Raw genomic sequence first — 22,033 nt, forward strand, 5'->3', positions numbered from 1 at the left:
GGTTTGGTGACGCTCAATTCAGTGATGTCACAAAGCTGGATGCTTTCGGAATGCTTACGTAAGGTATGTGACAATCATAAAGGGTGCAGGTTTCTGTTTTTTTAAAATGGGTATTGTATGACAAATGTTGCCACGCCTTCTGAATGCCATTGTTACATAACCCAGACAGGATAATGGACAGCCCCAACTTTCAGGTCGGACAACATCACAAAGCGATAAGGGATATGATGTCATAAACGAGGAAGTGGCTGGTCTCTCATGGATGACGAATTGTTGGACCATTGACAGACCGACTAGTTTAGTGTCGAAGCTAACCCTCTCCGTCAACTGTATGGAGGCATAGCCACTCTGGAGCAGAGGGTCAGGCATGAACAACAACAACAGCAAAAACAATGTCAACAAAAACAATGATCAAAACCAAAAATCTGTGTTCTGAATGTATTCCATATAAGTAGTGCAGTGAGAACGCAATAATATCAACTTTCAAATCCAGCTTCACCGAGCCTAAACCTTACAATATACACCCAGGGACTGCCCTCTACCCCCTCCCTAGACACTGACAGCTTCAAAACGTCTAAATTAAAGCGATTTATGGATTATTGATTCTGAAGCTGCCATTGGAGTTTCTATGCGGCCAGACAGTGACGGATGCTGGAACGCTCTGTACTGTACCCTTCTCTCTCTCTCTCTCTCTCTCTCTCTCCATCCAGTCATCCCTCCATCCCTGACCACATGACTGTAAAGAAGAGGCCTCTGCATACACAGTACCTTCTCACCTTGAAGGCAGAGTAAACAGGTATGGAAATGGTATAAAATGTCTACAGTACATCCCCCTTTCAATGTAAAATAACAAGAGAGAGTTCAAGACACGAGTGAGGGCCCTATTCAACCAAACCCGCAGATGTGGTTTCTGAGGAGAAGTAAAAAACAATACCACTCTTGTACAGCTAGAAAGACCGTTTGAATTAACTTGCGGTTGAGTTTCTTTTTTTTTTCTTTCTTTTTTTTTTTTACACACACTGTAAACATTGGTTTGTTGAGTAGCCACGAGAATCCAAATATGCATCCCAGCGGCACAGGAAGAAACAATGGCTTTGGCCTGTCCCCCGCAAATCACCTGACCGTGTTTGATTGAAAAGTGCCTTGAGTTTTGTAAAGTCCCTCACATTTAGTTTTAAATCTTAAAAGAAACAGGTTAGACTGACAAAATGGAGGGTCATAATGCACCGTAATGATGACTCTAATCCCACAGCGGGGCAAGATGGACAGCGTCAGACCCTCTCCCTCCCTCCCTCCCCCCCTCCCTCCCTCACTTCACCTCCTTTGTCCCTCTCTCTCACTCTGATTGTCTCAGACTGCTATTGATCCCATTGATCATCCCTTCTTGAGTCCCTCCTTCTTTTCGTTCTCCTCCTAGACTTGCGGCCCCATTTTATTTCAACTCCTCCTTTCTTCTCTCCACAATAACCCCCTTTCCCTCCATTTCTATTTTGTTCCCTCTCGTCCCCCCCTCTCTTTCCCTCTCACTTTTCCCTTCCTTGATGCCTCCTCTCTCTCCTCCTCCCCCTTTCCACCCCCCTCCCCACCCCTTTCCCCTCCTTCCCATCCATCCATCTCTCGCTCGTCACTCCCAGAACATGTTGGTGATGTCAGAGTCCAGACTGTAGATCCAGACCAATAGGGGGACAGAGATCAGGACGAATGACCAGGACACGCCCCTCAGGGCTCTGCCCATGGAGGCCGCCATGGCGCCCACCAATCCCAGGGCGGGGTCCGCGCGGCCGGCCGCCACCCTTCGTCTGTGTTCCCTCTCTTCATCCTCACGCTCCAGGTCGCTGCCCGGCTCAATGTAATTGCGAGCCAGGAACTTGAGGGCCTCGTCCATAAAGATGACGGGCAGGGACATCTTCAGTACCACCACCCACTGAGGCCAGGACAGGGGGCGGATCTGAAAAACCACCTGGACATAGGGGGGAGGGGGGTGGGGAGTGAGGACTCACCTTATCCAATATCAATATGTAGCCTCCGTAACTGGCCCTTTCACAAAACGGTATTAAACAGGTACTTACTGAGAAAGTACTGAGTTCAAATGTTATTTATTACCTGCTAAATGCAAATTAATTACTCTTAATGGCTAGCTAACCCCTAAGAGTAGCCAAAGCTCAGACATGACACACCAGGCAATTCACACACACACACACACACACACACACACACACACACACACACACACACACACACACACTTACAGGCAGGGGGTCGACGTAGAGGATGAGGAAGTGCAGAGCCATGGAGAGGCAGATGGCTCCCACCAGCCAGGGGTTGGACCAGGGAGGCATCTTCAGCAAGGACTGGTTCTCAGACAGGCTGGAGGACACACACACACACTCCCATCAATCACTCCTGTATTCGACAATATAATCATCATTAACATATCATACCAACATAGTCTCCAAATGAATACGTTCTGGGGGATCGTTTCTGCAGACCAAACGTATTATCTGGTGATACCAGCATTGACCACCTGTGGTGCTGTAAGATATGTCAAAAGATACGAGAGATACGTTGTGTGAGAGTTACGTGAATCGCAAGATACGTTACTGAGAGTTATGTGAACTACGACTTGCATGGCGGTGAGGCAGTATTAGGCATTCACTTAGCAAACATTAGCACCAGCAACAAGAATTAGCACAAAAAAAGGGGTTAGCACCATTCGAACCATAAGTAGAGAAACGTGCCGGTGTTGTTCTAACGTACCTGTTCAGGGCGTTGCACATCTCTATGGTCACAAGGACGGACAGGGCCATGGTCATGGGATAGGGTGACTCAAACACGGAGCACTGCACCCCCGCGAACTCACTGTGACCCTCACTACACTGGAGATAGTGGGACTGGGGGGGGGGGGGTAGTGAGAGAGAGAGAGAGAGAGAGAGAGAGAGAGAGAGGGTTAGACACGCAGTCAAACCTGTATAGATTACCTCAAAGCCAGTACTGAGGGGGGTGAGAGGAGAGAGGGGGATGCGGGAGGAGGAGGATGAGGAGGTACACTGAGGGGGGATGAGAGGAGAGAGGAGGATGAAGAGGTCCTACCAGCTGGTAGTAGGAGAGTTTGGGACCGTCGTGTGCTGCCATGAACCACCAGGCTGCTGCTCCCACTGTGGCCGCTCCCACATAACCTGAGAGGGGGGGGGGGGGGGGGGGAGAAAGACAGTTATAGATATAGACAGTTATAGATATAACCCAATATAGATATTCTAGAACTCACAGCTGTGACTATATCAGATTGTGTAAGAGACATACTTATTGTGTGAGAGATTGTGTAAGAGACATACAAATTAAGGGAACACTTAATCGTCACAGTGTAACACCAAGTCAGTTAAACTTCAGGGATATCAATCTGCCCATTTAGGAAGCACAAGTGATTGTGAATCAGTTTCACCTGCTTTGGTGCAAATGAAAGTGACAGTAGCAGGTGCACTGGAGAGGCAAAAGCAAGACAACCCCCAAAAAGGTAATGGTTTTGCATGTGGTGGCCACAGACAATTGCTCTCTCCTTATCCTTCCTGACTGATTCTTCTCTAGTTTTGTGTTCTGCTAGTGTCCTTGTCACTACTGGTAGCATGCCCAGACGTTGTCGGGAGTGCGTACAGGCACGCGGGGGCCATACACACTACTGAATCACATCATGAGTTACCGTGATAAAATTCACACAAGTTGGATCAGCCTGTGATTTGAATTTTTTACTTAGTTTTTCGGTGTGATTTTGAATCCAGTCCTCAATGGGTTGATGATTTCGGTTTTCATTGACCATTGTTACATCATTTTGTTCTCAACAAATTATGTATGTACATGTACATCAGTAAAGATTTTCAACTTGAATAATTCGTTCATCAAGATCTGATGTGTCCCTTAAGTGTTCCCTTAATTTTTTTGAGCAGTGTACATAGATAAACGTCAACAGACTCACAGCTGATGAGGTATCTGTCGTATAGACATAGGTAAGCTAAAGACTCACAGCCGATGATGAGGTATCTGCAGAAGAGCCAGCCAGAGATGAGGGGCTCCTTGGGGGAGCGGGGGGGGCGGGACATGATGTCCAGGTCTGGGGGGTTGAAGCCCAGGGCCGTGGCCGGGAAGCCATCCGTCACCAGGTTCACCCACAGCAGCTGGACCGGGATCAACGCCTCGGGCATGCCCAGGGCAGCCGTCAGGAAAATACTGAAAGGGGGGGGGGACAGAGGAGAAAGGGAACGAGACAGATGACAGTGGGTTGAAACAGAGAGAGTGGGAAAGGGGGGGGGGGAAGAGTAAGAGAGGCACACAAAAAAAAACATAATCAGAAACGCAAACTTTACAACACATAAGACGATACCATTTCTCTTTTTCCGAACACCGATCGCCTTCTACCTGTCTCTTTGCCTCCTCCTCCTCTCCTCTTTGTCCCTCTTCCCTCCCCCCCTCCACTCCTCTTCTCCACCCCTCTCTGCACTCCCCCTCCCTCCCTCTCTCCTCACCAGACGACCTCTCCGATGTTGGAGGACATGAGGTAGTGTATGAACTGCTTCATGTTGTTCAAGATGCCCCCCCCCTCCCTCCACTCCTCTTCTCCACCCCTCCCTCCACTCCTCCTCCCCCTCCCTCTCTCCTCACCAGACGACCTCTCCGATGTTGGAGGAGATGAGGTAGCGGATGAACTGCTTCATGTTGTTGTAGATGGCCCTGCCCTCCTCCACGGCTGCCACGATGGTGGAGAAGTTGTCGTCGGCGAGGATCATCTCCGAGGCGGACTTGGCCACGGCGGTCCCCGAGCCCATGGCGATGCCGATCTCCGCCTTCTTCAGCGCCGGCGCGTCGTTCACGCCGTCACCCGTCTGGAAGGATGGGGAAATAGAACGTGGGGGGGGGGGGGTAGGGTTGGGAAGGTGGGTTATGATTTCACATGAGGACCCAAGCTCTACTTTGACGCGCACACACACACACACATCCCACTCTCTCTCGCCCACATTCCCTATCTCTCTCTTTCTGCCACATTCTTTCCCTCTCTCCCACATTCCCCCCCCCACTCCCTCCATCTCTCACCATGGCCGTGATGTCGTCCAGGCTCTGCAGGTACTCCACGATGCGGCTCTTGTGGGTGGGCTCCACGCGGGCGAAGCATCGGGTGGTCCGGCAGGCTTGCCTCTGGAGGTGGGGGGGCAGCTCGTCAAACTCCCTCCCCGTGAGGCCCCCTCCGAACGGGGTGCTCTGGGCCTCCTCCTCCTCCTCCTCCGTGATGATGCCCACGCGCCGGCAGATGGAGAGGGCTGTGCCCTTGTTGTCACCTGGGGGGACGGAGGGGTAAGGGGTGAGGGGGGGGTTGATATGGATGGAGGTACTGTAGGGGTTGGAGGATGGGTGGGTGGGTGTGTGTGTGTGTGTGTGTGTGTGTGTGTGTTTATATGGGTGCAGGTGTGCGTGTAGTGCCCGCTTTAATGTATTTTTACCATTGAGACTGTGTTAGCTGCTCACGATTGTTTGTAGCCAGGCATGAAATCAACGAGAAGTCAGTCTTATGTGTTCAGAACCAGATCCTGACCCAGAACCAAACCCACCTGTGATCATGATGACCCGGATGCCAGCCTGCCGACACATCCGGACGGCACCAAGAACCTCCTTCCTCGGGGGGTCCAGCATCCCCACACAGCCCACAAAGGTCAGGTCCGACTGGGAAGAGAGTGGGAGGGAGGGGGGGGATAATTAATGTGTTTTCAACATCGGTATATACCAGGGGAGGCTAGTGGTGGTAGAAATCGGACAACGGGCTCATGATGCGAGGAATGGTATCAAACACGTTGCTGTCACTCCTTCCATGCATTACAATGAGTCCGTCCTCAGATTTCTACCTCCACCAGTCTCCCCTGGTATAAAACATGTATACAGCTACAGTGCATTTCTGCTGCCCTCAGACCAGTGGTCCATCTCTCATCAGACCAGCTGGCATTGTGAGGTGAATAACAGAAACAGGCCCTGGCTCAGATAAGAAAGGTTTGAATAAATTAACATCTTCATTCTGATAGCGCTTGTTTTCAGAGATGGAAGCCACCTTTGGTCAAGCCAGGGCTCTCTCCACTCAAGTCACACACACACACACACACACAGCCCTCTCTACACACCTCGTAGTCGGCAAAGCCGGCAGAGTTCTCCAGGTTGAGAGAGCGGGTCTCGGGGGGTGAGTCCCTGGTCGCCATGGCGAGGCAGCGGAGGGTGTCCCGTCCGGACGTCCACTCCCTGACGGTCGCCAGGAGCTGCTCCCGCGCCGCAGGGGTGAGGGGCACCCGGGCGCCCGCACCCACTCGTATCCAATGGCAACGCTCCAGCACACTCTCCGGAGCTCCCTAGGAGGGGAGAGAGAGAGAGAGAAAGAGAAAGAGAGAGAGAGAGAGAGAGAGAGAGAGAGAGAGAGAGAGGCAGTGACGGGGAGACAAAGAATATGTGAAAAGACATTTCGAAAAAAAGAGAGAGAGAAACAGAAAGAAGAAGGGAATGGGAAAGGATAAGCTTAGATCAAATAGAAACAGGAAATAGGGTTTACGGAGGGGGAAGAGGGAGATAGAGGGCTGAAGGAGGAGTGAAAGGGGACTGAGAGAGGAGGAGTAGAGGGAGAGATGGACAGAATGCTGAAGGAGGACAGAGAGAGAGAGAGAGGGAGAGAGAGAGAGAGAAAGAGAGGCGGATAAAGAGGCTGGCGAACCTTGACAAACATCTTGGCGCCGGTGGAGGAGCGCGTGAGCTTATTGGGCGAGCAGAAGACGGACATGGACTTCCTGTCTCTGGAGAACTCCAACGTCAGGTCCTTCCTCATCAACTGTTTAATCACCTGGGGGGAGGGAGAGAGAGAGAGAGAAGGAGGAGACGAAGAGAGAGAGAAAGACAGAGAGAAAATGGAAGGTGTAGAGATGGAGAGAGAGAGACAGAGAGAGAGAGAGAGAGAGAGAGAGCACAGGAGAGGAGAGAAAGGGGGGAGAAGTGAGGGAGACGGGGGGGGGGGGAGAGAAAGGTAAGGAAAAGTGAAGAGGAGAGATAAGAAGGTGGTTATACAGGATCCATAACATAGTCGTATTTATCTGTCAGGAAGAGAAAGTGAATTGGATCAGCACTTTTTAACACAACACACACACGCGAGCGCACACACGCACACGCGCACACACACACACACACACACACACACCGAGCAGCAGGCTGTGGCTCTCTCGGCTGGGGCCAGTCCTCTCAGGTCCGTGTCGAACACGTTCATCTTCTCCACCAGAACACACAGGGCTGTCTCCGTGGCCTCGCCCACCTTCTCAAACACACCCTTCGCCTGGGGGACAGAGAGAGAGAGACACACACACACACACACACACACACGGCGGTGGATCAACAGCAGTGACAAGTGACATCTTTCACAATATCAATGGCAAGACATGTACTGCATCAGTGTGGTCGCCAGGTGTCATTATCACACGTGTCGTGGAGGGGAGGGGAAGGGAGGCTGGCGGAGGTAGAAATCGGAGGACGGGCTCATTGCAATTCCATTCAGTACAACGGGCCGTCACCCTCCTCCGATGTCTCCCTCCGCCAGCCTCCCCTGACGTGGTGCAGTGGTTCCAGTGGAGCTGTAGCAGTGCCTCACCTCGCTGTAGTCCAGGGAGGAGTCGTTACACAGGGCACAGATGGAGGCCATCTCCACCAGGCCCTCGTACTGACTGGAGCGAACAACGTTACCATCCTTATACCTGAGACAGGGTTAGGGGGAGGAAAAAAAGAAAGGGGGAGAGGAGAGAGGGAGGGAGAGAAGGAGAGAGAGTGAGAGTGTAAGGGAGGGAAAGGTAGACAGAAAAAAGGGGGAAGACAGGGAGGGGGAGAAGGAGAGAGGGGGGGGTGAGAGAGAGAGGGAGGCAGGGAGGGAGGCAGAGAGAGAGGGAGGGGGAGAGGAGAGGGAGAGTGTGAGAGAGAGAGGGAAGGAAAGGTAGACAGAGAAAGCGGGAAGACGGGGATGGGGGAGAGAAGGAGAGAGGGGGAGATGGAGAAAAGAGAGAGAAAGAGAGAGGTAGAGGAGGGGAACCAGTTATTAGAGTTTCAAAGCCAAATTTCGGAGCACCTAAAGAGGTTAGTGTAGAGTTATTTCCGTGCTGGGTGGGTGTTATGACATCATTGTGCGTGTGTGATGATGCGAGTGGGGGTCCGTGATGTGTCATGACACCAGTAGGGGGCGTTAGAGACACTCACACTTCCCCCTCCGGGGCGTAAGTAGATCCGGTCACCGAAAACTCGCTGAGGGCGCATCGCTCCCCGGACACACTGTCCACAACAAACATCTACACAGACACACACACACACACACACACGCACACACACACACACGCAAAGAGACAGACAGGGTTAGAACATAAACACTCACCATGTTACAGTATCAGAGCACATATAGGGTTAAATCTGAATTCAACTCAAAAATGCTGATTATACATCAGTCCGTCCATATGCAGAACATCAAACCACTCCATCGGACACATCCAACTCAACCTGTTGCCATGGTTACTCCACTTGGAAAATTCCTTTCATGACTCACTTTTTCCATACTTTTTATCTCTCAGTCTTATCACGCGCGCCCCCCCCCCCCCTCTCTCTCTCTTACTACCTCCTTTCCTCAGTTTCTCTCTCCTAACATCTAAATTCCCAAACTTCCTCTCTCCTCTCCCTTCTCTCCGCTACCATCTCCCCAAATCCTCTCCCTCTTCTTCTCCCTTTCTCCCTCCCTCCCTCACCCGGCAGACAGACATCTGGTTGGTGGTGAGGGTGCCCGTCTTGTCAGAGCAGATGACCGAGGTGCAGCCCAGGGTCTCCACAGAGGGCAGGCTGCGGACGATGGCGTTCTTCCTAGCCATGCGCCTGGTCCCCAGGGCCAGGCAGGTGGTGATGACAGCGGGTAGGCCTGGAGGGGGCAGAGAGGGCAGGAGTGGATAGGGCGTAGGGACAAGTTCCCATTTCAATTCTAGATGACTTGGATTTGTTCGGACCATCACTGTCCTCAACAGAGAGAGATAGAGAGATGAAGGAAGGGAGAGAGAGAGGGGGGAGGGGGAGAGAGAGAGAGAAAGAGAGACATACCCTCGGGGATGGCAGCTACGGCCAGCGCCACGGCGATCTTGAAGTAGTAGACGGCGCCTCGGAGCCAGCTGCCCCCGTGGACCGGGTCGCTGAAGTGGCCCACGTTGATCCCCCACACAGCCACGCAGATCACAGTGATCACCTACAGGGAGAGGGGGATGAGGAGGAGGAGGAGAGAGAGAGAGAGACAGAGGGATGGAGAGTGAGAGAAAGCATATCATTGTTGAACCTGAGACAGTACAGAATGATATGGGGAGTGTTAATGCAACGAGCGACCTGCAGGTGGCGTCAGGAGAACAAGAGGAGAAGGGAGGAGAGGGGAGAGATGGAGAGATGGAGAATAGGAGGAAGATGAGTGAGAGCCAGGATGAAAAGAGGGCTGGTGGAGAGCAGAGTCATATCCCTGTCACCTAATGTAATGTCAATGAGATGAAAGAAAGAGAGATAAGGAAAAGAGAGAAAGAAAGAACGAACAGAAGAAAGAAATAGACAGAGAGAGAGAGAGAGAGAGAAGGAAGGTTGGAAGAGACAGAAGGAGAGAGAGAAGGAAGGAAGAGAAAGAAAGAGAAAGAACAAAAGAAAGACAGAAAGAAAGTGAAGGAAGGAAGACAAAGAAAGAGGGAAAGAAAGAAAGGACACCGACGGTACCTTGGAGAGCTGCTCTCCAAACTGGTCCAGTTTCTGCTGCAGTGGGGTTCTCTCGGGGGCCGTGGCGGCCATCTCGTCCCTGATCTTCCCGATCTCTGTCTGCACCCCCGTCGCCACCACCACGCCCATCGCCCTGCCCGCTGCAATGTTGGTGCCCTGGGACGAAACCACCAAAACTTTATTGACAAAGCTCTCTTCACGCAGCACATTTTCAGTCAGAGTACTCTCAACAACAACACAATGGGCATAGAGAAATATATTGGAATCACATTTTTGCATTTTACATTTCAGTCATTTAGCAGACGCTTTTATCCAAAGCAACTTACAAGAAGTACTTTTGTCTAAGTAAGTGAATCAACTGTACTATCAGTCATCGTAAGTAAAACCTCTGATAAGAACAAGTGCCATCGGCAGTCACAGTTCTACAGACAGGAAGACAAGTTTTACATGAGAGCTCGTGGAAAATCACAGAAGGCCATTAAACAGTCGAAGATTGCCAAACTGCTGTAAATGCCCGTTCTTCAATTCAATGAATTGACCAACAGTTACAGTCGGAATATCATTCACTCACATCAACATCATCTATTCTCTTGGGGGTGTTGACCCTGCAGACAGAAAGTGCTGTGCAGGTCTGTGTTTGATGCTGTCTGAGGTGCTATTACCTCTCTGCTACCTCAAAGCCTTTCACTGGTGACTCACCCAGGAGTCTCACGGTTCGGTGTGGGAGCAAACAATGCTAGTGATGTTTTATTCAACAAACGTCTGGGTCATACGCGCGCACACACATGAAAGCATACATGCACTTTCTCGCTCTCGGACACGGACACACACACACACACACACACACACACACCCTTTGGATTGGTGTCTCTCCAACCAGATAAATGCCTCCCCCCCCTCTCCCTACTATCAAACACACAAACACACTCACAGAGAACAGCATGTTCTTCTTGTCCTGGTTGACGGCGCGGGGGTCAGGCACAGGGTCGGTGTGTTTGAGCACGGACACGGACTCCCCCGTCAGAATGGATTGGTCCACTCGCAGTGTGGTGGAACGGATAGAGGTCAGACGGATGTCCGCCGGGACCTTGTCACCCACTGGGGGAAAATGGGGGGAGGTGGTCAGCATCACTACAAACAAACTCAGTCAGGGCACTGTTCAGATCACGTATCGTATCAAATCAGTTACACGATACAGCTGTAAGCAGCATGACATGAATTCATATAAATGAATAGATTTTCATTGGCCGACATTTCAAACTCTGCAAGATCATTGGCTAAGAGTGACGGTGATGCGATGATTGGTACGGAGTAAACAAGGCGTCACTCCATAATGGCCCTCAGTAATTTGTAATTGGTGTCATGAAGTTCCCATGCTCTCTTAAGCCTTATCGTTACCACTGAGAAAGTGAGTCACACAAAAAAACACTCAGTTTCCTCTTTGGCTTTGAGGGTCTTTAAATAGACAGCGCCTTGAGAATTCCGTAGTGGGGATTTAACCCCTTGCAAGCCACTTGTTGCTGCAAGTGACATGGAATCTTGTGAGGACCACGACGACTGCCTTGATCGGTGAAGGTATTCTTGAAGAAATATTTTTGAAAGGAATCATTTGGTGTCTCAGACCCTGGCTAGCAAGACTCGAGGAGTTGTTGTGACGTTGGGTACTGGAGGTCTCTTTCACGTGTTGTCGACTAACAACAACCTTTATAAAAGAACTCAAATGAACTTTGTTTCACGCAAAACATTGATTCCCAGGACAGATACCGAGAGAGGGCAAACATCCAAACCAGCAAGTTTAAAATGTTTCAATGGCTAACTAAACAACCTGCTCATGTTATGTTTAAGGAGTATAAACAACCAGCTCTGTCTATAATACAACACTAGCCCTCATCCTACAGTAGATGAGTTATGGGATTCGTAGTTTCTTCCTGTAAAGGGCATTATTGTACAGCAGGGGAGGCTGGCGGAGGTAGAAATCAGAGGACGGGCTCATTGTAAAGCATGGAACAGAATGAGGAATGGTATCAAACACGCGTGAGACGGACAGCACGATTCCTCATTCCATTCCATGCGTTACAATAAGCATGTCCTCCGATTTCTACCTCCGCCAGCCTCCCATGCTGTTTCAGTAAAGTTTCATTTGACTTGATTGCCCACCTGCCACCTCCACTATATCCCCAGGCATGATCTCCCGGGCCCGGACCCTCTGGACGCTCTTCCTGTCCTGCCGGTACACCTTGCCCATTTCCGGCTCGTACTCCTTCAGAGCCTCGATCGCATTCTCCGCATTCCGCTCCTGTAAGCGTAAACAAATCCACACATTTAAAGCATACACCAGTTTGCGCAAAAGAATAAACACAACCCCTATTTATTCCACTCCTTTAAGCATGGATGTGTTAGGGTTAGTTGTAGTAGTCTTACAGACACGCATACCCACACACAAGGATAATTCATACTGATGGACTAAACCAGGGGAGGCTGGTGGAGGTAGAAATCAGAGGAAGGGCTCATTGTAATGGATGGGATGGAGTGATTTCTACCTCCACCAGCCTCCACTGTACTTCCACACATCACAGTCACATACAGAACTGTACACAAAACCCAAATTTACTCACTACAATAATTATCATCCTCCTATTCATCGTTTCAATATGTACACAACCCTGTCACCCTGTTCCAGAAAAAAGTGTTTATATGACTATAAATTAATAAACTATTCAGTACATTGAAATAAACAAACAAGAAGGTTGCAGCAACTATCATTGCTGTAAAACTATAATTCCGTATTCAGAGCAAACCCATTGTTGCAGTCATGTGGGACCTTCCTCAGGCTGCATGAAAAGGCCAATCGGACATTTTGGCTTCTCTTGCACACGGTTCAAGCAGCAAAAGTGTCTCTCATTAATTCACTCTTATGATTTTGATCTGAAAATAAATATTTAAAAACATTGAATCATGGTACGTGGTACTGCTGCATCCTTCTCTTTTGTTTACTTTGACATTTCAAAACACCCGGTCATCCAATTATCGTTGAAAAAAAAAGTTTATTACGAATAAACATATTCAGATACACTGCTGCTGTTTACCTGCCATACACCCACGATGGCGTTGGCGATGAGGATGAGGAGGATGACGAAGGGCTCCACAAACGCTGTGATGGTCCCCTCCCCTTCCTCAAACCAGGCTAGAGTCTGAGAGAGAGAGAGAGAGGAGGAGTGTAAAGTTTGGCAAGGTCTGTGTCTGTGTCTGCATGCGCGAGCGTGTGTGTGTGTGTTTGTGCTTACAAAGGAGATACAGGCAGCCAGCAGCAGAATTCGGACGAGTAGATCCTCAAACTGCTCCAGGACCAGTGACCATAGTGACTTCCCTGAAAACACAGAGATGGAGAGAACGTAAGTGTAGGGAAGAGAAAGAGAGAAAGTAGTGATTGAGAGGTAGAGAGTGATGTAGAGGCAACTCACCTTCTTCAGCTGGTAACTCTGCACCAGAGGGTTCAGAGAGCCAATGGAGCAAGAGAGAGAGGGAAGGAGGTTAGTAATAACATAATAATAGCATCAACATTGTCATCACACCACCATCATCATCATCACCATCTTCAGATGATTACCAACAATATAACTTGACCTACAATACAACTAGCAAGATAACCCGACCATAATGATGTAACAGGAAGCATCACACCACCACCACCATCATCATCATCACATTACCAATATAAGATGACCATGATAAGTAAACATTACAAGCTGTAACAGGGAGCAATAGATGTTTCAGTATATTGGAGAAAGGTTAGAGGTCAGACGTTAATTAAAGGGTTATGGAAGCCTACCGTTTGGGCCCCATCTCTCCTTGCTCTTCCTAAGCTGTTCACAGCTCAGCCCCGTGGACTCATTCACAGAGAAGTACCCCAACACCTCCTCGACCGTCTTAGTATGGGCATTGTCCATCCCTGCCCAAGAGAGGGGCGGAAGAGACCATGGTTAGGGCTAAAGCACGTTGCCGAATCAGACAAATATGAGAATGGTGGAAAAATTCTGTGCGCTGCGAGAAATAACTTCCAACAATTTGGGGACCCTGCTTCTGGTGTAATGTTGCTAATATTGCTAGGCTACGGGACATTACTAAAGATACGTTGAGCATCAGGTGAGCTGACGTTGCACCTGTTACGTGTAAATTACTATGAGTTGCAGCACCTGCTCACTCGGGGATTCACCAAGCGAAACCAGGCAACTAACAAACAAGCAACACAAATAAGGCACCGATTTAAACAAGTTATCATTCCAAAATGTATTGTTGCACGCCTAATATAGGCTAACCTAACTACCTTACGTAAACTTCAAATTGCAGTGAGAAGATGCAATGTGAAAAAATATTTCAGAATTAATGCTCTCATCCACAGCGAGCTCGGGTGACCGCCCTGCGCCCATCGCCCGAGCACGCAAATATAACTCAGCTGTCAAACACTATTTTCATTTGTAAATAAAAGGGAAAGAATATGTCGTGGTTTTGCTTATATTCAATCATAAAAGCCTTGCTGTCAAGACCAAATGGCGAATAATTTCCGTACTGGGTGGGCCATAGTGCATAATCCGCACGGTGCGCCTTTACGGGCTATGCTAGCTAACTGTAGCAGGCTACATAGTAACCGATAATAATCCCGTCAGACACGATACCGTTAGCTCGCTAATAATGAAGAGGTACTTACCAGTGCAATAAGTATTCCGGTGTCCCGTTGACAAGCTATTACTACAGATCCAGAAACGTAAATTAAAATATGAAAACAAATTATAACGGTTAGAAAATTACAAACGAAAAATTTTAATTCCAGCGACGAATTGAAAAATCGATCTCTATTACTGGCTATGTCTCTCCCACGGAATCCTACATGGTCCGTGAAAATTATAAGGACGGCATTGTCAGAGAATAAACGTCATTTCTTCCGATGGAAAATTCCGTTGTAATTAAGGCTTGATGAAGGCGTTTTTCCCTACTTCTATTTCTTATTACAACGCTGATATCGTGCGCTTTAATCCACCGCTATGTCTTATCTAAATAACCGTCGCTTTATTTAATGCTAGGCCACAGAATGACATTATTACCGTAGTGTTTCAGTACAGAAACCCCACGGCAGTGGATTTAAACCAATGAGGGACATTTAAATTAGATTGACATGACTGTGTAGCGAATCAAATCGCAGCATTGTCAATACTCCCGCCTAACGGTGCTTTGCTGCAGGAGGGCGTCACCTCAACCTTCCCCTTGGCTCAACGCTTCACCAATGACGGCGCTGTGCGACAGTAGCCATTCGGTAAATTGACTTGCGTCCCCACCAATTGAGGTTGCATCGTAATCGACTGACGTTAATAGGAACCAATAGGGAAGCACGTCAAACACATAAAATGAGACGTATGTTCAAAGGGAATGCGGAGACCCCCCCCTCCCCAACGCCCATCTGTCGCACAGAAAGGTGGCGTCTAACGGCTAATGAATGACGTGCCATGTGTCTGACCTGTGCCTAAGTTCATGCGTGGTCAGACATAGAGTATGTGCCCCCTCCTACATACATAGAAACACACACACACACACACATATACACACATATACACACACACACACACACACACAGACCTTCCAGTATGTTATGATGCCCAGAATGTCATACATACACTCACTGAGCACTTTATTAGGAACACCTGTACACCTTCTCATGGTGGAGGTGGTGTAATGGTGTGGGGAATGTTTTCTTGGCACACTTTGGGCCCGTTAATACCAATCAGTCATCGCTTGAACGCCACAGCCTATTTGAGTATTGTTGCTGACCATGTGCATCCCTTCATGGCCACAATTTACCCATCTTCGAATGGCTACTTCCAGTATGATAATGCACCATGCACCTTAAATACTGCAGACATTTTTTTGTACCCTTCCCCAGATCTGTGCCTCGACACAATCCTGTCTCGGGGGTCTACGGACCATTCCTTCGATCTCATGGCCTAGTTTTTGCTCTGACATGCACTGTCAACTGTTGGACCTTATATAGACAGGTATGTGCCGTTCCAAATCATGTCTAATTGAATTTACCACAGGTGAACTCCAATCAAGTCGTAGAAACATCTCAAGGATGACCAATGGAAACGGGATGCACTTGAGCTCAATTTAGAGTGTCATAGCAACGGGTCTGAATACTTATGTTAATGTGATATTTCAGTTTTTTATTTTTTATAAATTAGCAAACATTTCTAATAACCTGTTTTCACTTTGTCATTATGGGGTATTGTGTGTAGATTGATGAGGAAAACAATGAATTGAATGCATTTTAGAATAAGGCTGTAACATAACAAAATGTGGAAAAAGTGAAGGGGTCTGAATACTTTCCGAATGCACTGTACATACATACATGCATACATAAAATGTGTACCATACCTACAAAATGTATGCATACATATATACACACACACTCACACACACACACTCACACACACACACACACACACACACACACACACACACACACACAGTCATACCGCAGGCCTACTATAGAAATGTTCATGATTGACATTCTCTCAGGAACTGTCATATTACCTACTTTAATAACCACACTGACACTCCTTAGATCTGTTTTTTTAAGTAGTATGTGTTTATATTTCATTAGTGTTCATTGATTTGATTAGATTTTTTTTAAATTAAGCCACTGTAACTGTTGCTATATTCACATCTTCCAGTTTAGTCAACATTGAATCATATCACTGAAGTCTGTGCTCTACATTATTTATGAATCAGCCTTCGTCTCCCTCTCTGCTCCTCACTCTGCTACATATTAAATTTGAGGACTTCAAATTTGCCATTTCAAATAGGTTACTTATAAAAAGATCAAAGGAAATGTGTCAGGCCAAGAAAATGGGTAACAGAGGAAGTGTGTATGCGTGGGTGGGTGGCTGGGCGGGTGGGTGTGTGTTTGGTGTGCAGGCATGCATATCTGTGTGTGTGTGTGTGTGTGTGTGTGTGTGTGTGTGTGTGTGTGTGTGTGTGTGTGTGTGTGTGTGTGTGTGTTGCTGACTGACATAACATAAGTAAAAATATACACTTCAGTAGAAAACAAGCCAAAGACATTCATCTCTCTCTCCTCCCTCCTCTCTTTCTCTTCTCACAAGGGATAGTCACTCCACAGGCTGAAAGACAAGAAAACAAACACAATGGCAGTTATAATAGTATTAATATATGCCATTTTGCTGACGCTTTTATCCAAAGTGAGGCTTCAATGACACTGTGTCAGTGTGTGTGTGTGTGTGTGTGTGTGTGTGTGTGTGTGTGTGTGTGCGTATGTGCGTGTGTGTGTGTGTGTGTGTGTGTGTGTGTGTGTGTGTGTGTGTGTGTAGTATTGAGTACAGTACCACTGTGTGTAGTCAGGGTCAGCATCTCTGCTGAGCAGCAGGTCTTTGATCTCCTGAGGTGGGTTTAACCCATGCAACGCTGCTCTCTCCCACCTCTCCAGACGACTGATGCCTGAGAGACACAGAGAGAAAAATGATACCTTTATAATAATAACTATAAGAACCCTGCCCAGTCTTCACTACAGTGCCAGATCGTACTGTGACTTACGGTAAACCTTTCCACGGGACCTGCAGACGCTTCTCGCTCTCCTGAGTTTCCTAGCTGTTCCTTGTGTCTTGTCTTTTCCATTGTGACTCACTTTGTTCTCCTGTGTCCCTCCAGAACCCTCGTCTCCCTTGGACTCCCTCGCTTACCCTTCCACGGACCTACCCCTCTCTACTACTGGATTCCCCGTTAACGTACCCTGGACCGGACCCTGACGACTACCCCTACGGATTATCCCACGGCTCTTTCCCCCTCCCCCGAACACTGGACCTCCTGCTATCGACCCCCGGACCGGACCCCGACGACCCCTTGGATTATCCTTCTCTCCCCTACCCCTCTCCTTATTGTTGTTATTATTATTATTATTATTATTATTATTATTATTAAATACGCCTTCGGGCTAAACCCTACCCTCTCTTGGTGCTGTCATTTGGTTCCTCAGAAGTTCCAGTGTAACAAATTCCTCTAAGTGAGAGTTACATGTGATGTTTTATACATGTGTCATTCAATGAAGCAATAACACACAGCAGTTTACGATATCCTTGATATAGCACACCCGTGTTATTGCTTTTATACACAAGTTTACACCGACAGCAACAATTATGATAGCAAGCAATGGTGCTAATGGTTTTTTTTCAGTATGTATTGTATTAGTTTATGCCCTCTGTCTATAAAACTATTACCGTAGTTAGGGACACAGGTTTATTGATCGTTGTGGAACCCATGATCTCATATGATTGGCATGGCAACCCAGTAAACACATCTCTACCTGGCCGGCTCATAAAAGCTAGCTGCTGTAGCCAGTTGGGTTTTTGAGGAGTGTCGCAGCATCAGGATGACAAAAACAACCATGAATGATCCATTATTGTCAGAATCCTTCCATTGGTCTGTTTCCATTCTTGAAAGAAAAAAAAAAACGGTTCAAGAAAAGCAACAATATCCTGAAGGGTGTTTATTGCGTATGTATACATTGTGCAAGTCAAGGTGATGAGGTCACCATGCTGATATTGTGGGTATCAGAACATCTGGAATGCTTCTCTGCCAATCACAATGCTTGATTTGATCAACCCGTTTTGAATTACGGTAATACAAGAGCCCATATGCTGACATGATGAGAGACAAGAAAGACCCACCATCAGTACCTACGGAAGCCCAGAGCGCATAGATTTGTGAGGATTTGATTGGTCAAAGCAGTTATAGTATTGTAATACACTTGCTCTCTGATAGGCTCGGTGGAATTGTCTTCATGTTACTTACACCTACTAAATCCTCTCAAATCCTGAGGTGCGTTGGTAAGAAGGAAACAGAATGTAGGGGTGTGGGTGGGTTTTGTCTTGGAATGAACCTGTATTACTTTCTCCTTTTGTGTGAAGCGCTTCATGGCCTGCCTGAAAAGTGCTTTATCAATAAAGTTATTATTATTTTGTATTAAGGAGAGCAGGTTACCTGTGCAGGGTCCATACTGCAATTCCAGGTCAAACTGTCTCAGCTTCTGCAGGGCTTTCTCTCTGGCTGTAAGGGGGCGTGGCTCGGTCTCTGATTGGATAAGTTACAGGAAGAGAGGTCTGAGTGACATGACCATGCAATAGAATGGTCATGACCATAGAATAGAATTAAACTCTTAACTCTTTCATTTAATCAAATTCTGTGGAGAAAACAATGCACACTGCTGGACTATAGTTAGAAACTAAATTAGATTACCCTCTGTTATTCAGTTATAAACATGTGTATACCTAGGCAAGCATTGTTTCAGCAGAAAACACACAAATAAACACAAAGTTACAAAAGTATTTAATGGTTAATACATGCATGCACACAGGCACACGCACGCACGCACACACACACACACACACACACACACACACACACACACACACACACAAACACACACACGCACGCACGCACGCACACACACACGCAGGCTCCAATGTGTCTGACCATTTTGAGGGGGTGGTGGAGGCGTCTTCTCCCTCTTCTTCTCCCTCTTCACTCTCTTCATCACTCTGAATGAGTCTGTGATCAGACCTCGTTTGGCTGTCATGTCTGGTTTGTGACAGGTTTCTGAAATGAGTTGCAGTTGCTGATCAGTAAAATAACAATTCAAAATGAGGGTATATTGTGAAGGTACAATTTATAGTTGTATAGTTCTTTGTAATTGTAAATGGTAGGTGTACAAATGTGATACTTCTAAATGACATTTGACAGTGCGCCCCACCCCCATCTTCGAAGGATAGCCGATTGTATCTGTGTTCTCTGAACTCCAATAAGCTCGATCTAGCTCCATCTAATTCCGGTTTCGCCTTTCGCAGTTTTCGTTTTCGAGTTAAAAGATGAATGGAAAGTGATGGGATAACAATATTTTCTCTTATTTTTGCTGAAATAAGGACAACAGAAAGTATATACCATTTTAAAATGTACATATTGGTGCAAAGCAATGTAATTTTACACAGGCCTATTATATTTGTTTGTATAAACTGGACTGGACAGAAATGTTTTTCAAAGATTTTAATTCATCTCTGGTATCACTCTACTCAGGAGCACTTCTGAAATGTGGATCACATGAGTTTGAGTCTAAAGCGATACAGCTCAAAGTGCCCTATCTGCACTGCGTAGGACACATATAATGGACTGTACAAAACTATTTTTAAAGATTTCAATTCATCTCTGGTACGACTCTGCTCACTGCCAAGAAGACAACCAATATAATACAACACAATACAACAATAATATAGAAGATCATTCACAATGTGAGCATTGAGTCACTGATGCAATCTGTTGTGTGATTGCCATGTAGCAATTGAATAATGCATGCATTATTGGGGATTTTGAAGAGCCAATGGACAAGAGGAATTGCAAGCTTCCATTTTCAAGCAGTTGTGCAATATAAGGCCACACAAGACAGATGTATGACCATAATAACTTTCATACCTGATCACAATTCTGTTCGATAAAGTCTCTCCGTTCAGATTTGGCCCTGACAGTTGTCTGAATCGGTTCGTATTTTATCGGATATCAATCGTGCGCAAAACAAACGAAACTAAGCCTGAGACGAAGAAAAATACGAATATCGTACGTAACACGCGTGTTGGCGTCATCGTTGACGCTCGACGCATGGGAGTGGCTTTCCCACACGCACGCTGGTTCCAAGTTGACACCACCAACAACACGGTCAGTTATGTAAACAACATCATATCTTATCATCTACAGTCGATAAACAATAACCTGAGAAGAGCCCCGTAGCAACTCATACTGCACGAGTGTGTTATGAAATGTAACCCATTCACGTCGCATGACATTTGTATGGAAGCTGAACATAAGCAAGTTTGGTTGAATGTTTTTAATCTTCATTGCAAGGCCTACAGTTGTTGTGACTTGCACCAATAAATGTTATGGTGTTATGCCATTTACGGCTGTCTTGCAGCAAATAAGACTACGCAGAAAAGTTGTGTAAATGTAAAAAGTTTGCAGTGACAGTAAAGGTTATTTTATTATTATTATTATTATTCTCTCTGTTTGGCAGTAGAGGTCAAGTCTTGGAGCACCAGGGGGAATGTCTGCCTTGGGCGACACACTGGAATTCAGTGACATTTACCAGGAGGTGAAGGGGTCCTGGGTGAGTGTGAGTGTGAGTGTGAGTGTGTGTGTGTGTGTGTGTGTGTGTGTGTGTGTGTGTGTGTGTGTGTGTGTGTGTGTGTGTGTGTGTGTGTGTGTGTGTGTGTGTGTCAGGTGAAGCTGGTGGAGTTAGCAGTCAGAGGACGGGCTCATTATAATGCATGGATGGAATACGGAATGGTATTAAACACACGTTTATCATTCCGTTCTGTGTATTACAATGAGCCCGCCTCCCCTGGTGTGCGCTACAGCTGTCTGCATATCAGTTAAAAGTCAGAGGTGCGTGCATCACAATAACTACACATAACACGTGCGTGCACTTGTGCGTGCGTGCGGGTGTTTCCCTGCAGAATGACGGCAGTCTCCGGTTTAGTAAGCAGAATGTAGTGTACAAGAGCAGTAAGACGGGGAAGGTGGACAACATCCCTGTGTCCGACCTCTCCCAGGCCCAGTGGAGACGCGTGTGTCTGGGCCACGGCATCAAGCTGGTCACCAGCACCGGACACGTCCACAAATACGACGGCTTCAGAGACACAGTGAGTACTGGCCGTCAGTGCCACCACATGGTCTTTTACTGATGCTGCGTTCCTTTGCTCCTCGGAAATAGGAAACTCTGACTCCGACTCCGACTCTGCATGCAACTCATATTTGAGAATTCTGAGTTTCCCACTCTGAGGTATCACGGAATTAGCCAATAGGGAGCTCTGTATGCAAATTCTACACTAAATGTTGTTGGGTTGCTGAGGAGCACTTGAATGCACCATTGCAAGCACTGTAGTTCTCTCGGAGAGTTCTCTGGTTGAGAACTACAGTTTCCAGAGAACTGCTGCACAGTTACTGTAAGGCCAAAAGACAATGGCTAGGGAATACCAGCAGGAAGAGAAGAAGAAGATGATCAGAGGAATCTTAGAGAAATGAGATGAACAAGGGATGGGAGAGTTGTTTCAGAGATAAAGGAGAAAAGAGAGGGATGATAAGATAGAATGGAGACAGGATGGGACAGGGGGAGAGAGTGGGAAGTTGAGGCGAGAGGTTAGGAAGGTGAGCTATT

The 22,033-nt window shown here is 47.3% G+C and overlaps 3 protein-coding genes across 3 annotated transcripts in view; 1 reads left to right on the forward strand and 2 right to left on the reverse strand.

Moving 5' to 3' along the window:
• Window positions 1–1,620: 1,620 nt before the first annotated feature.
• Window positions 1,621–14,798, reverse strand: LOC310821159 (sarcoplasmic/endoplasmic reticulum calcium ATPase 2). Its single transcript, XM_083693080.1, has 23 exons — window positions 14,480–14,798; window positions 13,604–13,723; window positions 13,236–13,253; window positions 13,059–13,141; window positions 12,861–12,965; window positions 11,932–12,070; window positions 10,706–10,872; window positions 9,775–9,930; window positions 9,127–9,268; window positions 8,784–8,950; window positions 8,248–8,336; window positions 7,652–7,754; window positions 7,208–7,339; window positions 6,731–6,856; window positions 6,153–6,374; window positions 5,592–5,703; window positions 5,080–5,321; window positions 4,651–4,871; window positions 4,016–4,218; window positions 3,091–3,176; window positions 2,758–2,891; window positions 2,250–2,367; window positions 1,621–1,960 (listed from the first exon to the last, which is right to left on the reverse strand). Exons 2-23 carry the CDS (start codon window positions 13,719–13,721, stop codon window positions 1,625–1,627), a joined length of 3,219 nt encoding a protein of 1,072 aa, XP_083549206.1. The 5' UTR covers window positions 13,722–13,723; window positions 14,480–14,798; the 3' UTR covers window positions 1,621–1,624.
• A 1,179-nt stretch (window positions 14,799–15,977) lies between these two features.
• pold4 (DNA polymerase delta 4, accessory subunit) lies at window positions 15,978–20,418 on the reverse strand. The gene is made up of 5 exons (XM_083692637.1): window positions 20,299–20,418; window positions 19,309–19,431; window positions 18,817–18,906; window positions 17,166–17,277; window positions 15,978–16,943 (listed from the first exon to the last, which is right to left on the reverse strand). Exons 2-5 carry the CDS (start codon window positions 19,409–19,411, stop codon window positions 16,919–16,921), a joined length of 330 nt encoding a protein of 109 aa, XP_083548763.1. The 5' UTR covers window positions 19,412–19,431; window positions 20,299–20,418; the 3' UTR covers window positions 15,978–16,918.
• Window positions 20,419–20,519: 101 nt separating this feature from the next.
• ssrp1b (structure specific recognition protein 1b) overlaps window positions 20,520–22,033 on the forward strand; it is an 8,555-nt gene continuing 7,041 nt past the window's right edge. The window contains exons 1-3 of the mRNA XM_083693366.1: window positions 20,520–20,538; window positions 20,891–20,983; window positions 21,333–21,518. Of these exons, the coding sequence (XP_083549492.1) occupies window positions 20,921–20,983; window positions 21,333–21,518 (249 nt within the window). The 5' untranslated portion in view covers window positions 20,520–20,538; window positions 20,891–20,920. The remainder of the gene's footprint in view (window positions 20,539–20,890; window positions 20,984–21,332; window positions 21,519–22,033) is intronic.

This window comes from Argentina silus, assembly GCF_951799395.1.
Source record: "Argentina silus genome assembly, chromosome: 21".
NCBI lineage: Eukaryota > Metazoa > Chordata > Actinopteri > Argentiniformes > Argentinidae > Argentina > Argentina silus.